This window comes from Buteo buteo, chromosome 4 (genome assembly GCF_964188355.1).
Source record: "Buteo buteo chromosome 4, bButBut1.hap1.1, whole genome shotgun sequence".
Taxonomy (NCBI): Eukaryota; Metazoa; Chordata; class Aves; order Accipitriformes; family Accipitridae; genus Buteo; species Buteo buteo.
Genome location: NC_134174.1, coordinates 65,944,287 through 65,965,483, shown reverse-complemented (window position 1 = coordinate 65,965,483; position 21,197 = coordinate 65,944,287). Strand labels below are relative to the sequence as shown.

Sequence of the window (21,197 nt, the reverse complement as noted above, 5' to 3'; positions counted from 1 at the left end):
CCGCAGCACGGCGGCGGCGGCAGAGGGAGCGCGGCTCCGAGCGGTGCCCGCGGCCGGGCCGCCACCCACCCACCATCACCGCGGTAAGCGCCCCGGTCGCGCTGTCACTCGTGGCAGGAGGAGGGAGGGGGGGTCCCACCGGCTACATCCCGGGGAGCGGGGGACAAAGGGCGGCGGGGCCATCTGCCCTCCCCGGGGTCCCCATATTACCCCCCCCCCCCCCCCCCCCCGCTGCGCATCCTCGGCCCCGCCGGGGGTCTCCGCTTCTTCTCTCCCGTCTCCGCCCCGGAGAAGCGGGCTGGGGGGGGTTGTCCGCCTTTGTGCCGCCGAGCCCCGCGTCCCCCGTGTCCGTCCCCCCCCCGCCCCCCCCCCCGGCCCCAAGCCGGTTTTCGGCCCCGGTCCCGCGGAGGAGAAGCCCGGAGGGAACGGGAACGGGGGGGGGCTGCCGGTGTGTGGCCGGGGGTTGCTTTGCCGGGATGCTCAGCCCTTGCCGTGGGAGAAAACCCTTTTCGGGATGAGGTCCCGGCGTGCCGGGGGTGTCGCGGGTGGGGGTGAGAAGGTCTCCTCTCCAAAGTTTTTTTTGCGCGTGGGGAGCAAGCGTGCCTCCCCTCCTCGGATTCCTCTGCCTTTGCCTCTCTAATTTCTTCCTCCGAATGCATCAACACGTGCTTTCCTTTCTCCCGGCCGAGAGCGATGTTCAACCGGGCTCAAACTTGGCAGGTCGGGGGGCTCGGTGCAGAATTCCCCAGGCTGGGGGGGGGGCTGCAGCCCGGGAGAGCAGCGGCCGTGATTGAGCATCCCCACAGAGATGCTCTCCAGCCCAGCCGGGGCCGTCGCGCACGCTTGCCACGGTTTTCACGCCTGGCGTGGGTGAGGTAGCTCGTGGCGTGGAGGAAGGGGCGCGGGTCTGTGCCCCCCACCCTCCCGGGGGGGGTCTCCGGTGCTGCGGCGAGACACCGGAGCTCCTTGCTGTGGAAAGTGCTCTGGCAGCCGAGTTGTCCTAGAAAGTCCGTAAGTCTTGTTTCTCCATTCGGTGACGTCAGGTCGTTCGAATTAGACGCTACGTGAAGATTTCACGTACAGCTGTCCGCGAAGATTTCATGAATCAGGGTTTTCTCCTCGATAATTTTAAGATTTAATTTACTCGACGGAGAGAGCGAGTTTGCGACAGCACGGTGCCTGTCGCTGGGTAGTGCCGCTGTCTCTCTCTGTGCCGTGCGGCCTCCGCGGAGGCTGGTGTACCTTGGCAGAGCATCCCCTCCTTAGGAAATCCTCTGGAGTAAAAAGTCAGCGTAATTTGTTATGAAATAGGCTGATAGACCAAACTTCAGTTTGCGATTGAAACCAGATGTGCATATTTTCCTTTTGAATCCTCAAACAATAACAGAAGTCTATTTTGACAGATTAAAAACTACTTGCAAATTGCAGAGGTAGCGGTGTCTTGCGATAATACAGTAAAAACGCGGAGGGCTGCGAGCACCTCCGCCCGCCTCTCCCCAATATCGGGTATCTCCGAGCGCAGGAGGCTGCCGCCGCGTTCCCTCCGATCGCAAAGCCCAGATTCCCTTGGCTCGCCTCTGACGCGGGCAGAACTATTTAGCAGGGCTTGGCTGAGCGCTGGAAAAAGAAATAAAGAAACCCCCAAACAATGTAGATAATGTTTCTAGCGAAAATATTTGGGGTGGGTCACGAAACAGGTTAATTAGAGCGATAGTAAAAAACCTGAATTTCAGAGCGGTTTGCTCTGTTATTACCTGTCGTGGCTCACTGTAGGCTTGAAGAGAGCTTCTGATTTATTTCTTTGGTTTTAAAAGTCCTCCAGAGCCTGAGGATGCTTGCGGTGGTGGGTGTGTTAGACCCGGCTCCGGTGCGGCCGGGCTCAGGGATGCAGGATTAGGGCTGTTCACCCCGTGCTGGAGGCATTTCTCTTGGAGAAGGACACAGCCTCCTGGCTTTCAACAGTGTGGGGGGGAAACCCAACCAGAAAAAACCCAACCAAAACACCCTGCTGTGGAATTGCTTCCTTCTCTCCACTTCAAAGGAGAGAAGGACGCCGTGTGGGGCACGGCCACGCGTGCCGGCGGTTTTGCAGCTGAATCCCTGGGTCCGGACTTTCTCAATTCCAGGTTAAACCCGGAGAAAGGAGGGAAACTTCGGCAACTTCCCGCTCTGCACAGGGCCAAGGTGTCCAGGAACCGCGTCCGTTATAGAAAGCGGATGGCCTTTGGGAGGAAGATCAGGCTGTCGAATGAAAAACTTTGCGTGGAAAATCGGGGCAAATTGATTCAGTAGGTAATTGATTTGTGTGAGTGAGATCCAGATTTTTATATATGGAGATCAGGCAGACTGCAGGCCAGAGACAGCACTGATGTAGGCTAATGTGCAGGTGTGGATACCTGCATAAATAAATACATGTGCATAAAAAAATACACGTGCATATATACACACGCATGCAAATAGGTAAACATATACCAATATAAATCCCCAAATCTGCTTTGGTTAATTATACGTAATTAATTTTTTTAGTATCAAGGGCTTGCTTCACTTTCAGCAAAGGTATAGGTAGAACGAGACGTACAGTTTTTTGCCGAAACACCTGTATTTCTGTGCAGAACAGGCAGGATGGACCCTGTCCTGAAGGGGGATGGAGGGGAATTGGTTTTATCCAATTTGTCCATTTTATTATTACTGGTTGACTTCGGATTTCTCAAATGACAGCTGCGTGGTTTGAGGCTGTTCTTCCTTTTTCTTTCTTTCTTGTAATGTTGTATGGAGTTTCTTTACTTGATCTCCATCGGGATGGGGGTAGTTTGTACTTCCCTTGTAAAATCTCAAGTAGGAAAGAGGGCACCCTAAGTCGAAAGGGCCAGTTTTGGTCTTGTTCCCTTCCCCCTTCCGTATCACATGGTTTATAGAACGATTTTGCTGGGAAATAGTCCTAATGAACATTAATCTGTGGCAAAGCAGACTTTGGACCAACAGGCTGGGGCAGGGTGAGGTGCCAGAGATGCTCCTGGCTCTTCGGAGAGCTCAGCCCGGAGAGGTCGAATCTCCTTCCCACGTCCCAGGGGAGGGAGAGGGGAAGCAGAGCCTTTGCAACAGGTCTGCCCTCACCAAAACTAGGGTTGAAATAGTTGAAAATACCTCCAGAAAGACAAGCCCACGTTTTGTTCCCGTGGCCGTGGGGAACGAGGCCAGCAGAGGAGCTGGGGAGGTTGCTCCTCTCTAGCTCCTCAAGCGAGCTCTTCTTGGCTGCCTTTTTTTTTTTTTCTTTTTCTTTTTTTGCTCCTTTCTCTCCCAAAATGGGGAGGAAGAGGAAGCAAGCCTGCTGACTCGGGGAAACAGAACAAATAAAAAAAAAAAAAAAAAAAAGGAGGTCTGACGAGTAGCGGAGGGCCGTGACTATCGGCGGTCTCACGTGCCTGGTCCGATGTGGTGGTGGCGCGAGGCGGCGATAGCCGTTTCTTGGCAGCCTCCCCTGGCACGCCGCGGTTCACGTCGCGGGGGTCCCCGCGGGGCCGTGCAAAAATATCACCAAAACAACAGCTCCTCCGGCGCGTCTGCTCCCCGGAGAGCTAAATATAAACTAATGGGGCAAAGAGAAGGGAATTTTTCCACCATGCTGCTCATCTGCGCTTGCGAGCCTGCTGGGTCATTAAGCCCTGACGGGCTGCTCCCCCCTGGGGAGCCCCCCCTGCCCGAGCCCGCTCCCCGCCGACCCCAGCATGGCACGGCGAGAGTGCCACCACCGCTCTCTTTAGAGATGAGACCTTCCCTAAATTCCTCGAAAGTGGTCCGGGCAGCGGCAGACCTGAGCCCTGGCGCTCCGGTTCTGCACTCAAGTACCCCTCTGAGCTGTGGCTGTGTTATAATTATGAAAAAGGACTTTTCCAAGGTCACACTATGTGTCTGCAGTTGTAGCCTGGCTGCCTGCGACCCAGCTATTTGCTTAGAGCAGCAATGCAGAACGTGGCTCTGGTACAGTGAACCAGAGAGCAGATCCTTGGGCTGTTTTGTTTTTCCAAACTTTTACGAGTTGGCTGCCTTTAGAGAGACAAAAATTCCCAGGCAAGAGCTTATTTCTGAAGCCCCGCCAAGCTGGTGCGAGCTCTGATAGTACAGGCTGTGGATGCGTGAGCCTTTAGTCATCAACAGGTGAAGCAGGTATTGAAAATTAAGAAGTGTCATCACGCAATTAATTTACAGCCAGAATTTCTCCTGGCTTCGGGTTTTTCATCCACGAGTTTTGAAGCCTATGAAGTTTGCGATGTTATATACATAAGATACCGCGCCTTAGGCATCTAACATATGCTATATAAGATAAATAAGGTTTGATATGTTAGAAGTTTCTGTTGAAATGCACGGAAGGAGGAATCTGCGTTAGACTGACCTGGAGGAGCAGCGGAGCCGGCACGAAGCACGGCTGCTCCCGGCACCGCAGGCTGTGGGTCCCTGCGCAGGGTGGGGGGTACCCGGGTGAGTCTGGCTCCCTAATCGCTATATTTGAGGGGTGGTTTAAGGGCTGGCTGAGGGAGTGCAAAAAATCTGTTCTGGTGCATTGAGTTTCTATGCCCCCTCTCCCCCAAAAATACGCCCAAGGGAGACTTGGTCATGGTTTTTTGCTTTTAGAGGATTAAATGTAGCAGCATCATTGGTGTCACTCCTCTGTAGTCCTTTTGAAGCATCCCTTGGGCTGTATCGTTCCCTGTATCCGTGGCTCCTGGCCATAGCTTTTGCTTTCAGCAGCCAAAGTTCAGGGCTTGCGCTGTGCGGTAGGTATGGGACGGTGGTGAAAGAAGAGTTTTACTTTGTGGCCGTTTTGTGCTTATATATGGTTACGTCTCCTAGGGTTTGTAAAAAATGAAATCTGGCGAACTTCGATCCGGCAGCTGGAAAACTTGCTCTCCCTCTCTCTGCTCAAAACCAGCCCTCGAAAGGAAGGACCAAAAATCCTTTCAATGGCAGAGGAGGAGCGGGGCTCAGGGGTGGTGGTGCAGAACGATGCCGCTGTCAGGGTGCACCAGCAGCTTGCTCTGGTCTCAGCCGCTGGTCTGGACTGGGGGGGTTAGGAGACGCACCCCTCATCCTGCTCCTAAATCCAAGGTCTTCTCAGGGACGAGTTAAAGCAGATTATGTGCTTCCTTGCATTTAAGAAATTTCTTTTTTTGTCCTTTTCCCCATGACAACTCTTGCAGTGACCCGAGACAAGCCTTCGTGCTCCTCTGCCTCAGTTGCCCCAGTTGTACAACCGCTGTCATCGTTTTTCTGCACCGCTGGGAAATGTTAGGGAAGGGAAACGGCGTTAATGAAGACAACTAGGCTCCTCTGGGGTTAGGACAGCTTAGCAGCGCAGTTAGGCCAGGGGGTGGTAGCAATTTCTCGTTTCAGGTGATGTGGGAAAGTCACAATAACTGAGTTTTGTATTTGCGTGTTTGCCTTAACATTACTGAAAATAGCCTCCTGGTGTGCTGGGTAGTAGTTGTCCATGCTATAAAATTACTTCAAGTATATATATTATTAACCCCAGTATTGCACGCTTTTTTTCTCTGAGCCATTACAAATGAATATTGTATAACATTTTTGAAAGGACAAGTTTTAATACTATTAAGTAGATGCCAAAAGCTACAATTGTGTGCCAAAGCTGAAGATCCGTTACAATTATGGAGATACAGAAAGCATTAGGAATATCCACATTTGGTTTTGCAGCCTCTCTGTTAGTTCAGAAAAAGATTATCTCTTTATTGGACTATCAGTTGTGTTATAATTGAAATACAATGTGATGGATGGTACTTCTTGGAGCGAAAGTATTGTGGTTAATGAAGATTTACAGTTACCGATAGCTTCATTTAGAAACTATCACCCACGTTTTTGGTTGCGCATGGTTTATATTGTTGGTAGAAGATTACTTTTCCCATGGAGGTTTCAGGTGAATTGCTAAGTATTTTAAACATCATTTAAAAAAAAAAATTCCAACACTCCAGCGTGATGGATTGCGCTGTTGATGCCCTCCCTGTGCCCGTCTCTTGCGTACCCCCACGATAGACTGTGAAGGCGACAGGGGACCGTACCGGGACATGGGGACTGCTGGGCACGGGGATGGAGCAGCTCACTCGAGGCGTAGGGCAGCGAGCCAGGAGAGCTGCGCTCCTGGACACTGCTCTGTGTATCGCTAGTTTTAGTAATTTTCTGAATTAATTCCTGCTGGAGCACGTCTTTTAGAAAAGCCATCCAGTGCAGAGATAAAAACACAGCGAGGATTGAGAACCCGCCGCAGCCATTTATTATGCTGGTAATTTATTGCAGTGATTATTGTCCATGCTGTTCAGGAAAAAATTGCACTTTACCCTTTGAATCTGCCTAGTTCTGACTTCCCGCAGTGCCGGGTGGTGTTACAGCGCAGGTCTGCTCCCTCTGAAGGACCTGCTCGGCATCTCCTTCCCTCTCTGAAGGCGGCCAGGTCGTTCCTGAGCAGTTACCACTCGATGTTCCCCCCAGTCTTGCGCTGTACCCATGTCTTCAAGCCCCTCAGTTACTCCTGGGGTCTTCTCCAGACCTTAACCAGCCACGGCAGAAGGCTCCAGTTGCCTGGAGTGGTCGTGGAGTGCAGAACACAGAGGCAATACCGTCTCTTCTCCTCCTGGAGATCCCCAATTTATCCAGCCTTGATAATCCACTGCGCGGTGCAGGAGCCTGGGGATGTGCCCCTGCCTTTGAGGTGAGTGTCTTTTAAGTAATTTATTTCTTTAAGGCGTACGTATCTTAACATCTCAGTTAAACTGTGCTGGTTGCCTCTCTCCGTCGTGTATCATCAAGTTGTTCTCCGTATGTAGTGCTCTGCCAGTTTTGAGTCACTTACACAGCACTGATTTTCCTGTTTCCTTCCCAATTACTGCCAGAAATATTACATGACATAAGGTGAAAGTCTAGTTCTTGCTGAAGCCAGTACTGCCTGTTTATTTGCGGGTCTGTTTGAGATGTGTCAGTTTAGTAGTTATCGATAACTGTCCTCCATTTCGATGCGCTTTAATCAAGTCTGTGTTACCAGCGCTCCCTTGTACCGGCGCAAAGCCATCGAGCGAGATGAGAGCTCTTTTCTCAGGGTTGTTAGCTGTGCGTCCTGACTCTCCGTCCTTGGACTGGAACCGGAGCCTTGCAGGGCTCCTTTTCTCAGGGCCATCACATTTACCACTCTGGCTTGTGCCTGTCCTCTGGGAACATCGGCGGTGATGGCTCGGAAGACTTTTTGGCACGATCGTATAAAAGTTGAAGGTGTAAATTATTTGGAGCCGTTGTTTAAGAAAGATCTATATTTAGTGCCTGCTGTTTAATATCATCCCGGGTTACTCTTGACAAATGTGACCGTATCGTTTTACTTTCTCCTTAGGACAGCATTAAAGTATATATTGACCATTTCTCCCTTGTCTGCATCGTGACTGATGTTCCTGCTGCTCTTTCTGACTGTGGAGCAATGTTGTCAGTGGGACTTCTGGTTGTCCTTAATGTCTATAAAAAACCCCCTGTATCTCATTTTCTAACAGAGCCTGACGTTTAACTTGCAGTCTCATGCATTTTAAGGTGGTGTCAGTATTTTAGGGACTTCAAAATGATTTACAAATTCTAGGATTCATTAATTCCTTCGCTCGTTAGTGTAGCAAGTTGATAGGTGTTTTTCCATATGATGAAGGTGGACAATTTTGCTGCCCTGTTTGTACTGGGCAATCATTTATGTTTGTGCACTGACAAAATACCTGGCGTTGATTCCCTTCCCGATAGCCTGCTGGCAGCTTTGGAACCGGGTTGAGATGCAGCATTTAGGTCAGTTCTCCTCGGGATGCTGTCTCAGGAGGGGACTTCATGGTTCACACCACACTGGTGCTGGGACTGACCCCTCTGTCCTTTGTGCTTCCCATTTCCACGACACCAAGGAATCCGTTTCTCCTCCTGATTTTCACCTGTGCAGTGGGAGGGATGTGGAGAGTATCCAGAGATGGAGACTCTTGGGGTGGAAAATGCAGATTTTTTTTTTATATATATATATATTTTATTTTTTTTTCCCTCCCTTTACTGCATGTTCACACTGTCATAAATGAGCTCGAGGAAGGCTGGGCAGGACGGTGTTTCTGCCAGCCCAAATAAAAGCAGGGACTGTTTTCATTTGCTCTTACTGCTGGATAGGTTTCTTTCTCTCATCTCCAAGACGGGCTGCAAAATCTGAGCTTTTATGGGTGCCAAGCTATAGTGGGGCTCATCCTGGTGGGAATTAAGCACCTCCAGGGGATGAAGCATCCCAACACTGGGAAAACTGTCCTCTGCGAGCATTACTTTTCTGGCTGGGCGATCGCCTGGTGGGGTACCTCGCTGGAGCCGTACCCCAGGCTCGCAGTGGCATGGGGGAAAATGTTCCGCTGCCCGGCCCTTGGGAAGCCCCAGAGGAGCCAAACCTGCAGGAGGTTTGGGCTCTACGTGCTGCTGACACCTCCCGGGAGCTGAGAGTATATTATAGCAACAGATTCTGTATTATTCCAGCCTCACAAGCGTCTCCCTGCAATATTAAAAACACCAGCTGAAACCCAAGTCCAGACTCTCAATGAATGACTCTGTGGAAATGCTGTCGGGCGCGTTTCGGTGCCGCTTTGGCTTTGATTTAAATGGGTAAACACGGTGAGTGGGTGTTTGCTTTGACTTCTTCCTCATAGCGAAAGACTTCCTTTGAGGGAAGGTGAAGCCTCCAGTACTATTCCCCATCCCAGCATGGGACCATTCTGCCCGCAGCTTGGTGCTGGCGATGCCTTCGCTGCGTGCCCAGGCTCCGTGCTGCCAGGTTTGCCCAGCAGCAGCGGGAAACCCCTGATTTCCCCAAGTATCGGGGATGCTGTATGCCCAGGGCTCTGCTCGCAGGTACAAATAACCCTCGCAGAGTTTGGATTTCTCCGTCTGGATGCGTCGTGATCATCTCACCCAGCTGGGATGACGCTGCGGGACGTCCTTGGCTTTTGAAGTCATCTCCCCCCTGCCTGTCCCACGCTCTTAAGCTCTGTTCCCCTCAAAGCTTCCCAAAATCACCTCCGGCTTTGGCTGCACCAGGTTTATGTGCTGGAAATAGCCTTGCCGTGCAGCGGGAGGTTGCTGGAGGAGGCAGGGTGCTTGCAACCCCTCGTCTCCTTGCCCTGCTGAATTAGGAAGAGCCCCTTCTCCTCCTCACACGTTCCCCCTTTGCCACCAGAGCTATCGAAACCGGCTCCTTGGCAGCCCGTGCACGTAGGAGCCGTCTTCTGGTAACAGATTGTTATGTATTTAATGAACCCGAGGAAAACAAGAAATTTGAAGGCTGCGGGGCGATACAAGTTTGCTGTTCGGTCTGCCAAATTCGTGCTAATTCAGACAACTCACAGATGTTTGGCTCCTCGTTCATTAAAGAGATTTATGTAAGATGCAGGGCTCGGAAATTTATTCCCGGTGTGCCAGAGAGATGGAGGTGGCAGCGTGGGCAAAGGTTTCCCAGCCCCGGAGGAATCCTTCCTTCCCTCCGCGGCCGTGCCACTGCCGTACCTGCCTCTTGCCGACGTTGATGGCAACGAACGGACAAACAGCAGGGCAATGTGCCTTTCAGTCGCTAGGAGGAGTAATAAAGGCTCTAGGTTCGTCTTTCAGGAGCCGAGGAGCTCTTTGAAAGCTATTTTTCAGCTGAGGAATGACACTCCGGAGATGGCCCGAGAGCTGAAGTACTTTGGTCTGATGCAAACAGTGGTCTCGTAGGGTTTGCAGGTGACGGCCGGCATGTGTCGTGCCCTCTGTGGGCACAGAGACCGTCTGCTGAAAGCATTTGAAACTCTTGAAATGTTGCCTGCCTAGTTCAGGTAGATAATTTCAATTTTTGGAAGGTCCTAAGTGATTATTTTGCTGGGCTTCACAGGAAGGTTCTGCAATCTTAGCGTATTTATTTATCCATAAAGGGGAAGTGGTAGGAGATGATGTGAGGTCTGGCAATCGATGCATACATCAGTATTTCCCTGCTTTGAACTCAGATATTTCTTTAGGGGCCGTCAGCCTCTACCGATTCTGCAGCTCAGCCTCAAAAAAGGGAGAAGCCTGACTTGCGAGCAGTATCCAAATCTGTTCGGAGAGGGATGGTGGTGTTCTGGCGGTTGGCAAGCTTTCCTCAATTATGTTACGAGATGTCCCAGATCTTGCTCGTGCTTGGTCCGTGTAGTGGTTTTTTGGTGGTCGCCGATGAGGAGAAAGCATTATAGTCGGCGTTGCAGCACTGAACCCGCTTTGCAGCTCCAAGACATGCAGAGACCCCAAGACTTTTGGAGTAAGCAAGGAAGCCCGGGCTGGCCAAGAAGCCCCCCCCCCCAACCCTCAAAGCGTTATTATCTGGCTGTAAGTACGTGGACGCCGTGTTAGAGGTAGGTATTAAGATGGGTTTATGTGCTATTTGAAATTGTTTATGCTTGAGAAGCGAGTCTGTAAAAATGGCGTGGTGAGGCTGTGTTTACTCTCTCCGTCTCAGACGTTTTGGGTTGTATATGGGAAAAGAATATAAGGAAGAAACAAGAATTGTTTTTTGTGTCTGTTTACTAGAGCAGCACGCTCTGAGTGGTAATTAAAAGTAAACCTGGACTCTGCTGGCTTGTTCAGCGTCCCTAGTTGTTGAGATTAAGCAGCCAAAGCAATTCTCAATTCAGCAATTCCTCAGCTTTTGGGAGCGTGGCCAACACTCACAGTGTCTCACAGACCATTGCAAATTCTTGTAATAAATCTTACAATAGGGAAAAAAAAAAACCAGAAAACAAAACAGAAAGGTGAGATGGTTTGTTGGACCAGCAGGCTGGACTTCTGCTTCTGCTTCAGCTGCTCTTCTCCAGAGACAACCCTTGGCCCATTATTTCCAATATTCCTTGGAAATGCTACTCGAAATTAGAAGCAATCCCCTAATGAGTGGATTAGGCGATGATTACAGGTTTGCTCAAAGAGAATGTGCCACTTCTACAGTCGCTGAGACTAAGAGCATCCTGTCGGATATGTCTATATGGCCCACGCGGTGCCGTGCAGAAATACTGGCAGCGTGTGTCCCCAAGCCAGCGTGGCTGCTGGGAGGGCTGCGTTCCTGGGGGGGGTCCCTGGGACCAAGAGGTATTGAAGACCCCATGTTAGTGCTCCGAACGCGTGTGCTCTTCTTTGTAACTACCGTGCATGAGTTTTTGTGCAGCGAGCTGGGTCCTGCGTAGTCACGTCGCACCTCTCCGCTGGAGACCAGCAGTTTCCTCGTTCGTGCCTCTCGCTTGCCGGTTGCTGTTTTGCGATGACTAATTTTGCTCTCTTCTTTTCCTTTTCAGTTGCCAGGGAGGAAAAGGCAAAGTCACTGCCAGCACCATTTTCTTCGAGCTAAGATGTTGAGACAAAGCACCTCTGCCCCAACCCTGTCCTTTCAGTCCCTTTCCGCTGCTCGTGTGTAAGGGAGTCTTTCCCCTGCCACTCCTATTCCCTAAGAGCACGGGGGCAATAAACCTGATGTGTTTTACTCAACTAGACGGTGTGTAATTTTCCTTAATTGCTCTTATTTCTTTTCAGTGAGAGCTTGCCTACAGACGAGGTCCAACCCAAACGTGCAGGTCTGCTGTGTGTGAGCTTGGACTTCAGGCTCTCCCTCGATGCTGCGGGTGTTTGGACGTGTGTTTTGGGGCTCAGGGTGCTGGGGACCCGCTGCCTTGCGTGACTTCGGCGTCGGGTTGAGGCAGTTGCCCAGGCGCTTGGAGCCAGGGGTTGGACTGAAATTATAGATATTTTTATTTGCTTAGTAATTAATTTACAGTTGTGGGCAGGACCCGGGTACTTTAGCAGTTCCTGGTAGCAAGGGTTAACCTCAGACCTCCTTAAGCCAGGTTGCACGTGGCCATCCATGGTGGCTATACATCGTATTTTCTGTTCCTAACGTGACCCCTCGAGATGGATGCTGTTGCGGTAAACCTCGGGCTCCTTCTGGCTGTGGATTTTGTTAGTGTGGCTGTAGAGGTTGGCTCTGTGCTGGCAGCCCTGCGGCATGCGTTGGTGAGAACCTCCGTTCCTGTGGGAAGCTGTTGGTCGTAAGCAACGAGGTGATGCGGTTCTCAAAGCCGTGCAGACCTACGGAGTAATGCTCGTCTTAAACACAACCCGTCGCTGCTTTCCCCTTTGCTATGCCGGCCATGAAAAATGTTAAGTTGTAGGCAAGTCTTTTACTTACTAATTAATGCCGAAAGTACGTCTTTATCTTGATAGCCCTGGAAAAGTCTAGCCTAGCTGCAAGCAGGAGGCAGAGGAGGACGTTTCTTTATTCGTTTTCTTTGGCTGGTAATTTCCGAGTAGCTGGAGCATGTGGTGAGCCCAAGGCTTTGCCGGGCAGGAGGGGAGCGCTGTGCGGGACGCGTGGTCTCCTGCCTCTCGGCAGGACTGTGCTTGCCCTTCCAGGAGCTGGGGAAGACCCTGTGGAGCAGGAGGAGGTAACTACGGGCTCAGGGCAAGACAGGACGGTGCTGCAGCCTTTCTGCTCCGAAGGCTGGGCAGCCTGGGGCAGCTCTTTCCTCTTGACGGAGTCCCGGGGGACGATCCTGACGCGGCTGCATCCATGGAAATTCTGTCCTTTGAAGTCACGTGCGCTGACTCATGATCCTGTTTACTCGGGACTAGTCCATGGGGCATTTTCAGAGCGTAAAGACTTCTTCTCGGGCCCTGAATGGCATGTTTCACGTTTATTGGAGATTTTTATCCCGTAACTAAAACCAATATTCACTAACGATGTGGAAGAGTGCTCAAGCAAGAGGAGCAAACTGCCCAGAGCTGAGCACCTCTCAGCCCTGCTGCAGAAGGCAAATTATTGCCCGAGTGAGGAAATGAGCCCGCGCTTAGCTACATGCAAATGATGGGCTTCAAGGATTTTTCCAAATTCGTAACACAATGAATCCACAAATTGAAGATGTACCTGTCGGCATGGTCCAAAGCACTGATGGTGAGACAGGCTGTGCAATGAGGTGATTCAGTGTAGCCCCAAATCCCTCCTAAGGAGTGGGAGGATGGGGAGGAGGGCATGATTTTTAACGCGGATAAAAATTGCAACATGATGCTCTGTAGAATGCCTTAAACCTCACAATTTTCAACTGGAGTAACCAGTTTTGGCTATTTCCCCCAATTCCTTGTAAGTCACCTGTGACGTTAGGGGGGTTGGCTGGCTGCGGTGTGCCTGGGTTCAGCAACAGTCCGTCTGCACGGAGAAATTGCGATTTGCACGTAGCAGGAGGGGAATTTCTGGTTAGTTGGTGAGGTAGGGGGTGTGGTTAAGCCTTAGAAACCTGCTCAGAGTTTGACCCGGAGGGATTAGGATTGGTTCTTCAGTCGTGGGCGTCTAAACTGCGTTAAATAAACTTTGCGATCACAGCAGCATTTCGCTCAGCCCATCGCGTTCTGCTCGGAGGAGGCGAGGTTGGTGTTTTCCACTGCCAAGCTGCATTTACTGCTTTTCCTCTCGGAGAGCATTTTACATCAAACTGCTACGTCTGTCTTTGCTCGCATTCGTTGCTCCTTTGGTGGCATTTTGCAACTTTTGAACCGGCGTTACTGAACCCTCCTGCCCTGTGACAAACCTCGGGGCAGCGGCTGCCAGAAGATGCGCCGAGCCGGGAGACTTGGCTTGCTCCAGCCTTTTCTCCCGAAGCACCTCGTGCCTTTGTGTAGCATCAGCGTTGGCTCTCCAGAGCCGTACAGCTGGAGTTCACGGTGTGGCGACGGGAATATTTTTTTGCTGAGCCGAAGCATGCTCTCAGTTGCACCGTAGCGTTTTGGAATGACGCTGCTGGTGGCGATGGAGCCAAGTCCGCGGCTACACGGAGGATGAAGGCTCGCCTTGGGTGTTTGTCCTTCCTCCTCCTTCACAGAGTTTGGGAGGGATTTGGAAAAGGCTGGAAATCCTCTGCCCAGAGAGGGACGGGCAGCTCTTGGTTCCATTCAGAAAGTAAAGGTCAGGAATGCTTCCCTTTTCCACTTGCAGGGGTTTAAGAAAACTTTCTGTGCAGTCAAAAGGGTGCCTGAGTATTTTTTCAGGCACAGCACAGGGAACAGTGCTGGGGCATGGGGTAGGAAGCGGGGTCCCGCATGGGTTGTGGCTTTTTCACTGAAGGCTTTGAGCAGCATTAAAAATTCAGCAGGGGCGGGTGATTTATATTCCGAGAGCGATCCCGCTGTGCTGTTTGCAAGGTGTATCAGTATGCAAAATACGGCTCCGGCGCCTCGTTCCTGTGTGCCCTTTCTGGCTGTAAATAGGTTTTATGTCGGTGTGTCTGTCTGGAGATGGATTATTGGAGCTGGACGGGGGTTGAATGTTTTCTGTACAGAGGACGGTGGTCCCACAACAAGTGGAAATCTGTGATGCTGGTCCTCAGTCGCCTTCCCAAAGAGTACTGCCGGAGGTCAGATGTACGGGTATGCGATGTTGGTTACTCTTCAGGCTCCCTCCAGCCATGGCAGAGCATCCGACAGACAGTTTGCTAAATCCCGAGGTCTTTTCCATCCATTTCAGCGTAGCAGCTGAAGGGGGTACGGCTGCGTGGTGCTTGGAGTCCGCCGCGCCAGTCGTGGTGCGGGGAGCGGGACCTCCCTGCAGGGAAGGGCTGTTTGCCCACGGCGAGCAGTTCTGGGGCTGTACTCCTTGCTGGTACCTTGTAGGGAGCGTATTTATTCACAAGCATTACCTTTCAAGCCTGTGGGTGAAAGTTGGGTCATCTGACTTACTCTTTTTGCAGTGTAATTTTTTCCAAGCCCAATACCCTGTTGCTGTGATACTGGCCAGAAAGCAGCTCTAAGAGAAGCCTCTTTCCACCTCTGCAACTGCAAAGATGACACAGGCTTCCGCTCGGTCTCTATTTTGAAGTAATACCCATGGAAAAAGCATAGCGTGCTCAGATTTGGGGATTTCCATGTGCTAGTGCTGCTCGCGGGTGCTCTGTACAGCTCATGTCCATCCCAGCGGCTGTGGCCCAAGTCTAAACTTAACCGTGATGGAGGGATGGAGATAGTTCCTTTATCTGATTGCAAATGAGGAAATACATTTCTTAAAATAATTAATGGTTCCCAAAGAGTATGTTTTTATTAGCATGTGTGTGTGTGTGTGTACAAGCCTGCAGTCTATAAATATACAGTAGTTTCCTCCTCAGAATCAATAGGGAGAACGTCCCAGGTCTGCAGAAGCGTTTGTGTCCCACAGGATTTGTTTGCATCGAGAGGACATGACGGGGCAGGACTGTGCCGGGTCACGCCATGTGTCGGGAGCCCAGTGGAGCAGGATGGGAAGCCAAAGATCACATTTCACTGGAAAGTTTTCCTTTTTATTGCAGTTTCTCAGTGGGGATGGTTTCAAAACCCAACCAAGAGGTAGTTAAAAGAGCCCAGACCTAAAAACGCGCCTCGGACCCGACGTCGGGTGGTGTTAACTGCCAGCTTGCTAGCGGTTTGCTGCGTTATCGTTAGGCTTGTGTTAATTGCAGGCGATGCAGTGGAGCAGGGAGAGGGGAGGTATGAAGTGGTGTGCGCTGCAGCCTGTCCGGCTCGGGCAGGGAACGTCTGCCTGTACTTGCCGCTGTTCCTGCCTGCTGGCTGCCGCACGCTTGGGTGTGTATAGGAGTCTGCTGCAGCAACATTAACCATTACCTTAGGGAAAGATAATTATTTGTGAAGAAATCATACCCTGTTAACGAGGAACCCTGCTTAACTGCTTTCATGCTGCTCTGAGTGCTTGTTTGATCTTTGCTTCCCGTGCTCCCAAACACAGTGAGTCCAGCTCCGCGGCAAGCATCCCTGTCTCTGTGTCGGGATCAGGGACGACCCAGATTGTGGCAGATAATAATAAAAACCTCGAGCGTTTTTAGTCCCCGTCCTGTGCTTTAACCATCTATGGTATGGCGCAGGGGAGCAGGAGGGCACCAGCAGCTTCGCTCTGGGGGTTTCCCCAATGCTGGAAGAAGGCTGGAGCCTCCCAAAAAGCCTCCTGCTCCTCATCCTTGGGTGGGTTTTAAACCTGGCTCAGCTCCCCCGGCTCGACGGCACGCACTGGGGTCTAAGCACTTCTCGTCTACTGGGCTGCTGTGGGCGTGCTGGTCTCTGGGAGGCTGCTGGCCCCGCAAGTTTGGCAGGAGGGGATTTTTTTCCTTGGGGAATGGGAGCTGTATTCTGGCAGCCAGCTCAGATATCGGCGAGGGCAGCCGCTACCCTGCTCCCCGTCCTTGGTCTAAGGCTCAACCGCGGGTAGCTGGTGGAGCTAAAATTGCGATGGGGAGCACTCACAAGAAGGAAAAGGAGATGAGCTGGCACGGATGGGGTGCTGCGCAGCTGCCAGCGGTGCCACGTTGTGCTGCTGGGGGCCAGTACCGGTGTAGGGCGCTTCAGCAGCGAGCAACCACCAGCGTTGCTTATTTTCCCCCTGTATTGCTGTTTCCATGTGATTTGGTCCTCACTTCCATGCATCCCTGTCCCCATCTGTTCCCTGTTATGTGCAGCCCTTTTCGGGGAGCATCCCCTCGCCTCGTGTTTGCTCAGAGCCTGGTGTAAGCAGCCGTCCCTCCTGAACGGGACCTCTAGGTTTTACTGCATACCGATATATTTGATGCAAGGACTATCAAAATGCAGAAATACAAAACTCCCGTGGAGCTTATTAACGACCGTCCAGCGACTCTTTCTGCTTGCTCCTGGAAAACAGCTTGATGTCCCCAAGCTGGCCCCAGCACAGGGCTGGGGGAGGCTCCTGAGCGTAACCTTGGGGGTCCGTGTGCTCTAACAGAGGTGTCTGAGCTGCCTCCAGCATCGCCGGGGAATTGCAGCCCCACGGTGATGGGGGCACGTTGCTGTGTTAGTCAACTGGTCCTCCAGCCACCCCATCCTCCCTTACGTCGTGCTCTCCTCGCACGAATCCGGGCTATCCGTAGTATAAATACGCCATCTGGGCTCGCCAATTATGTGTCATTTTGACGGTTTGAAATGTTTTGCTTTTCTATTTGGCGCGTTTCATTTGGTTATTGGGTTGCCCAGAGGTTTATGATGAAGCTACCAGTAAATTGTATATTATAAGCCCACTGATGTCCCATGAGAAGCTGGAGACTGTACCAGGTGCCCTTGGGAACAATAAATCTTTGGAGAATGTATTGATTACCAATCCTGGCTTTGCACTCTGGATGAACTTTGTCCTCAGAAAAGAATAGAAGGTGATTTTTCTTTACCAGCCAGCTGGCCTTCAAATGAGCTACTCATAACACTATCGCAAACTCTAATCCAAGTAAACACGGAAAAGATGATTTACGAGTTGGGAAGAGAAGCCGTATCAGCTCGTAATGAGGTTTAATACTTAGTGGCATATTCTCAAACATTGTCCTTAAATATAGCAATTGAGTTTTGACTGCATGTTACAAGATCGGTGTTTTACGCTCTTTGGATCATGAAAGTGGTGGTTTTGGTTGTTTGCGTTAACTGCAAGGGAACAAAATAGCAAAACAGGATTAGAGGAGTCATCTGGGGAAAACACTGATTTCTATAACCAGATTTGAATTGCAATCTGTCTGCTTTTACACAGGAGTAAGTTTATCGGAGACGATGCCAGGAGGTGAGGCAGAGCTCATGGTCAGGTCTGTGCAGTGCTGTGTGAGCCTGGCTTGCAGTTCATTTTTTAATATATACTCCTCATTGTGTAGCCTTTAGCTTTTACTACCTAAAGCTACCTAAGAAATAGGTAAGGATCCAGAGGCATGGTGTGGCCCTTAGGATTTCACGGCAGGGAGCTCTCTCCTTCCTTGCAGGCAACTCTTTGCCTTGTTTTTTTCCCCATAGGGCTCTTTGTGGGTTGGGAATCAGGGAGTAACTGGGGTGGGATAGGGGCATCCAGGGGATTTCACAGCCTTAATGATGCTGGAGCGGCTTTTTCTGCTGGACATCTGCTCCCAGTTGGTCTGGGGGCAAGGGCTTCTGCGAGATCAACCCTGGGGCTTTAACAAGCCCTTCTTTCAAAGCCTCGGTATCTTTGATATAGGGGATGTGAGTTCCCTTTTTCAAAGGGAGAATTCAGAGGAAACTTTGTTTGTTCGTTTATTTATTTGCCTGAAATACTTCTGTCCCTCTGCATCGCCTTGTGTACCCTACGTGCTTCCAACAGCTCCTGTGAGCGCCTGTCCCCTGAAACACCTCCGGGCTGGTGGGGTACAGAGGAACACCAACAATATTTAAGAGCCTAAAATAAATACTCCCCTGGAGTAACCGCCGTTGGGGTGTTTTTTGGGCAGCGCTCTCCCCTTGCCCAGCACACCCACCCTCCATCCCACCGTCCCACCAGGCAAGTCCCTTAAAGCTGTTCCTCTCTCTCTGTGCGCGCAGGGAGTTTTCCCGCGGGGCCGAACCTTTCCCAGGGGAACATGGACTGAAAAAGGAGCTTCACCAGACCACGGCTGCCGGCACCCTTCGCCTGGACCCTGATGGACTCCGAGGCAGGACTGCATTACCATGGTGATGATCTTAACCAAAACTCGGGAAAACAAAGGTGCTGACTCCGTAACATGCAGGACTGAGCTGGTAAGCTTTGTGAAATCTTTGTTCAAGACTCTTTTGCTGCCAAGAGCTTTGCCATAGCTTTATAATAAGGGGGTTTTGTGCTGCAGGGCCGGATCTTTAGATGGTTTATAGCACCAATTTCTACTGAGCTGCATTAATATCCAAGGAACAGGTGATCAGTAAATGATTGGAGTGCTGTGGCTTTTGCATATGTGAATTTCAGTAAGCGTGCAATGGAATAAACAGGAGGAAAAAAATAAAATCAATGCCGTGAATAACACGGGTGAGAAGTTGCTTCACCAACAGCGAACAGATGCTCATCATTAATTGAAGGATGAGCAAGTGGGGAGCAGGATTAAGTGGGAGATGGCAAAGGGCAGTGCTGTGATACTTAACAGTCTCGCTGACAGCCTGGAGAGCTGCAAATCCAACCACGCCGAATGAGCAGGGAATAAAAAAAAAAAAACCCAAAACCAAATCAGGGGCAGCAAACAGATTAAAGGATGCTGCAAGGGGTGAGCGAGGCTGTGGGGGTGAGCGTACCTATGGCAAAGGCAAATGAGGGGCAACGCGTTGTCCGGGCGCAGTGTCGGAGCAAGCGAGGGTGGGGAGCAGGGGCAGGAGGAGGAGGTGGGGGATGATGGAGAGCTGTCTGGGAAAGCCCAGAGCAAAGCTGGTCGTGGACGTTTGCTCCTCTGTCCTCCAGGAGAGATGGTTGTAGTCCGAGAAGAAATTAGACCAAAAGGCTGTTCCTCGCAGGGTGCGCTGAGAGCCTCAGATAAGGGCGTGCAGGAACACAGCAGGAAGCGTCTGGCAGGATTAACCATAAATGGGCTTTTTGAGCATAAAAGCAATATAAATGCCTAAGTTTGTTGAGGATGATGAACTGTCCAGCCGGGCTTCCCGGGCAGATAGTGCAGCGTGCCGGGGCGAAGGCAGGCTGCCCTGGCAGTGCACGGTGGAGGAGAAGGCAAGCAAGCCAGAGGCAGCATTAAATCCTGCCTTAAAAGGGTGAAATTTGGGAAGGAAGGATATTGATATATTAGAATAATATCCTTGCTTTAGTGTTGGTTCCTGCTGGGAAGGCAGCATCTCCTGCGGCTGCTGCTGGGGACGGCAAGTGGGGAGCCCGAGCATCCGACGCCGGCTGTGCCCCAGGAGGTGTGCGGGGCAGGTGGAGGGGAACTTGCTGCAGAGGAGCAGATGAGAAGTAGTTTCTTCTACTACTACGGGAAGGGATGGGCACTCGGGCTGTCCGATGGCAGGCAGCGGAGGTGCAGAGCCGTAACGTGAAACTTTGCCCTCGTGTGTTTGCCGAGTGCCTCCCGCAGCTCTGGGGCTGGGTCAAATAGTGCTCCGACAGTTCTGGTTACACGAGTTGAATTGCCGGGTTGTCCGCGCTGTTAAATTGGGGCAGATATTCACAAGAAGACTGATCCATCAAAGAAAGCAAGAGGTTTTTTGTTGTCTTCATGGGAAAGGCCAAAAAGCAAAACCTAAAGGAAATAAGCGTCTGAGCAGTGGGACAGTATCACCTACCAACACCCCACGGGCTCGTTCGGTTCAGTTCCCAATTTGATGTTAAGGCAAAACTCTTACAAAATGGTAATTATACTCAGTATGGGACGTATGTCACCTAAAGGTGTTCCTCCCCTCCCGTGCTTGCAGGCAGTAGCTGGGCTGTGGGGCTGGCACACAGATGGGTGCTGGCACGACCGCTGCCTTCTCTGGGGCTTCTCCCACTTCCATCCCTGCTCCACTTTGGCCACTCTTTGGAGACAGCGCCTGTCCTCGCTGTCTTCTGATTAATTCTACCTGCCACTTCGTAAGGTGGGGCTTGACAGATAGAAATAGCCTGACTTCACCTAGAGAAGTGGCACATGCTCCAAAGAAGGTGACCGACCCTTATTTACCTTTTCCACATCTGTATCCCATCGTTGTTTTCTGCCTCCACGTCCCTCCGTGTTCAATATTGACAATATTCTGTGTATGAAGTGGGATCCTTTTGTTGGGTTGCTCTGTACAGGCAGGTGCCAGCATTTGGTACGTTATTATTATTGTTACGTGAGCAGGCAATGTGTAAAACATGGATCAGGAGAGAAGATGTGAATGTGGTGGCCTAATGCCAGAGGAAACGCAGCTATGGCAGCGCAGATGAACGGGGAGGTCATGCTGGTGCTTCCTCAGATGACATAAAGCCTCGGTCAGATGGGATGGTGTTGCCAGGAAAGACAATTCAGAAGCAGAATATGGATATTTTGGGGGATAATAAAAGAACAATTAGTATGAAAGTGTGTTTTTTCAGACATAGCTGAAATGGCATGTAGCTGCAGATGACATATTGATTTATTATATATAAAACTGTCCATGCCCATTTTTAGAAGTCTGATGATGTCTCTTACACCGTCAAGAGGAAAATTCTTGGAAAAAAAGAGCATAAAAAGCAACGGAGATTATTTTGTACCCATATAGTGGCGTTTTTCCCTACTTTTAGTGCAAATCAGCACAATCCGAATGCAGTCTCCCCAGAAGTGCTGGGGTGAGGGTGCCTTGCCTTAGAAACACACTGTGTGTTTAAAAATACCCCAACTAATAGCCACTTTGTACCTAGACGGGAGATCGTAACAGGCTTGGATGGG

The 21,197-nt window shown here is 51.0% G+C and overlaps 1 protein-coding gene across 1 annotated transcript in view; it reads left to right on the top strand.

Annotated features, from left to right (window-relative positions):
* FAM53B (family with sequence similarity 53 member B) overlaps window positions 1–21,197 on the top strand; it is a 51,258-nt gene continuing 30,061 nt past the window's right edge. Inside the window, exons 1-2 of the mRNA XM_075026581.1 lie at window positions 1–83; window positions 18,385–18,579. Coding sequence (XP_074882682.1) covers window positions 18,511–18,579 — 69 coding nt within the window. The 5' untranslated portion in view covers window positions 1–83; window positions 18,385–18,510. The remainder of the gene's footprint in view (window positions 84–18,384; window positions 18,580–21,197) is intronic.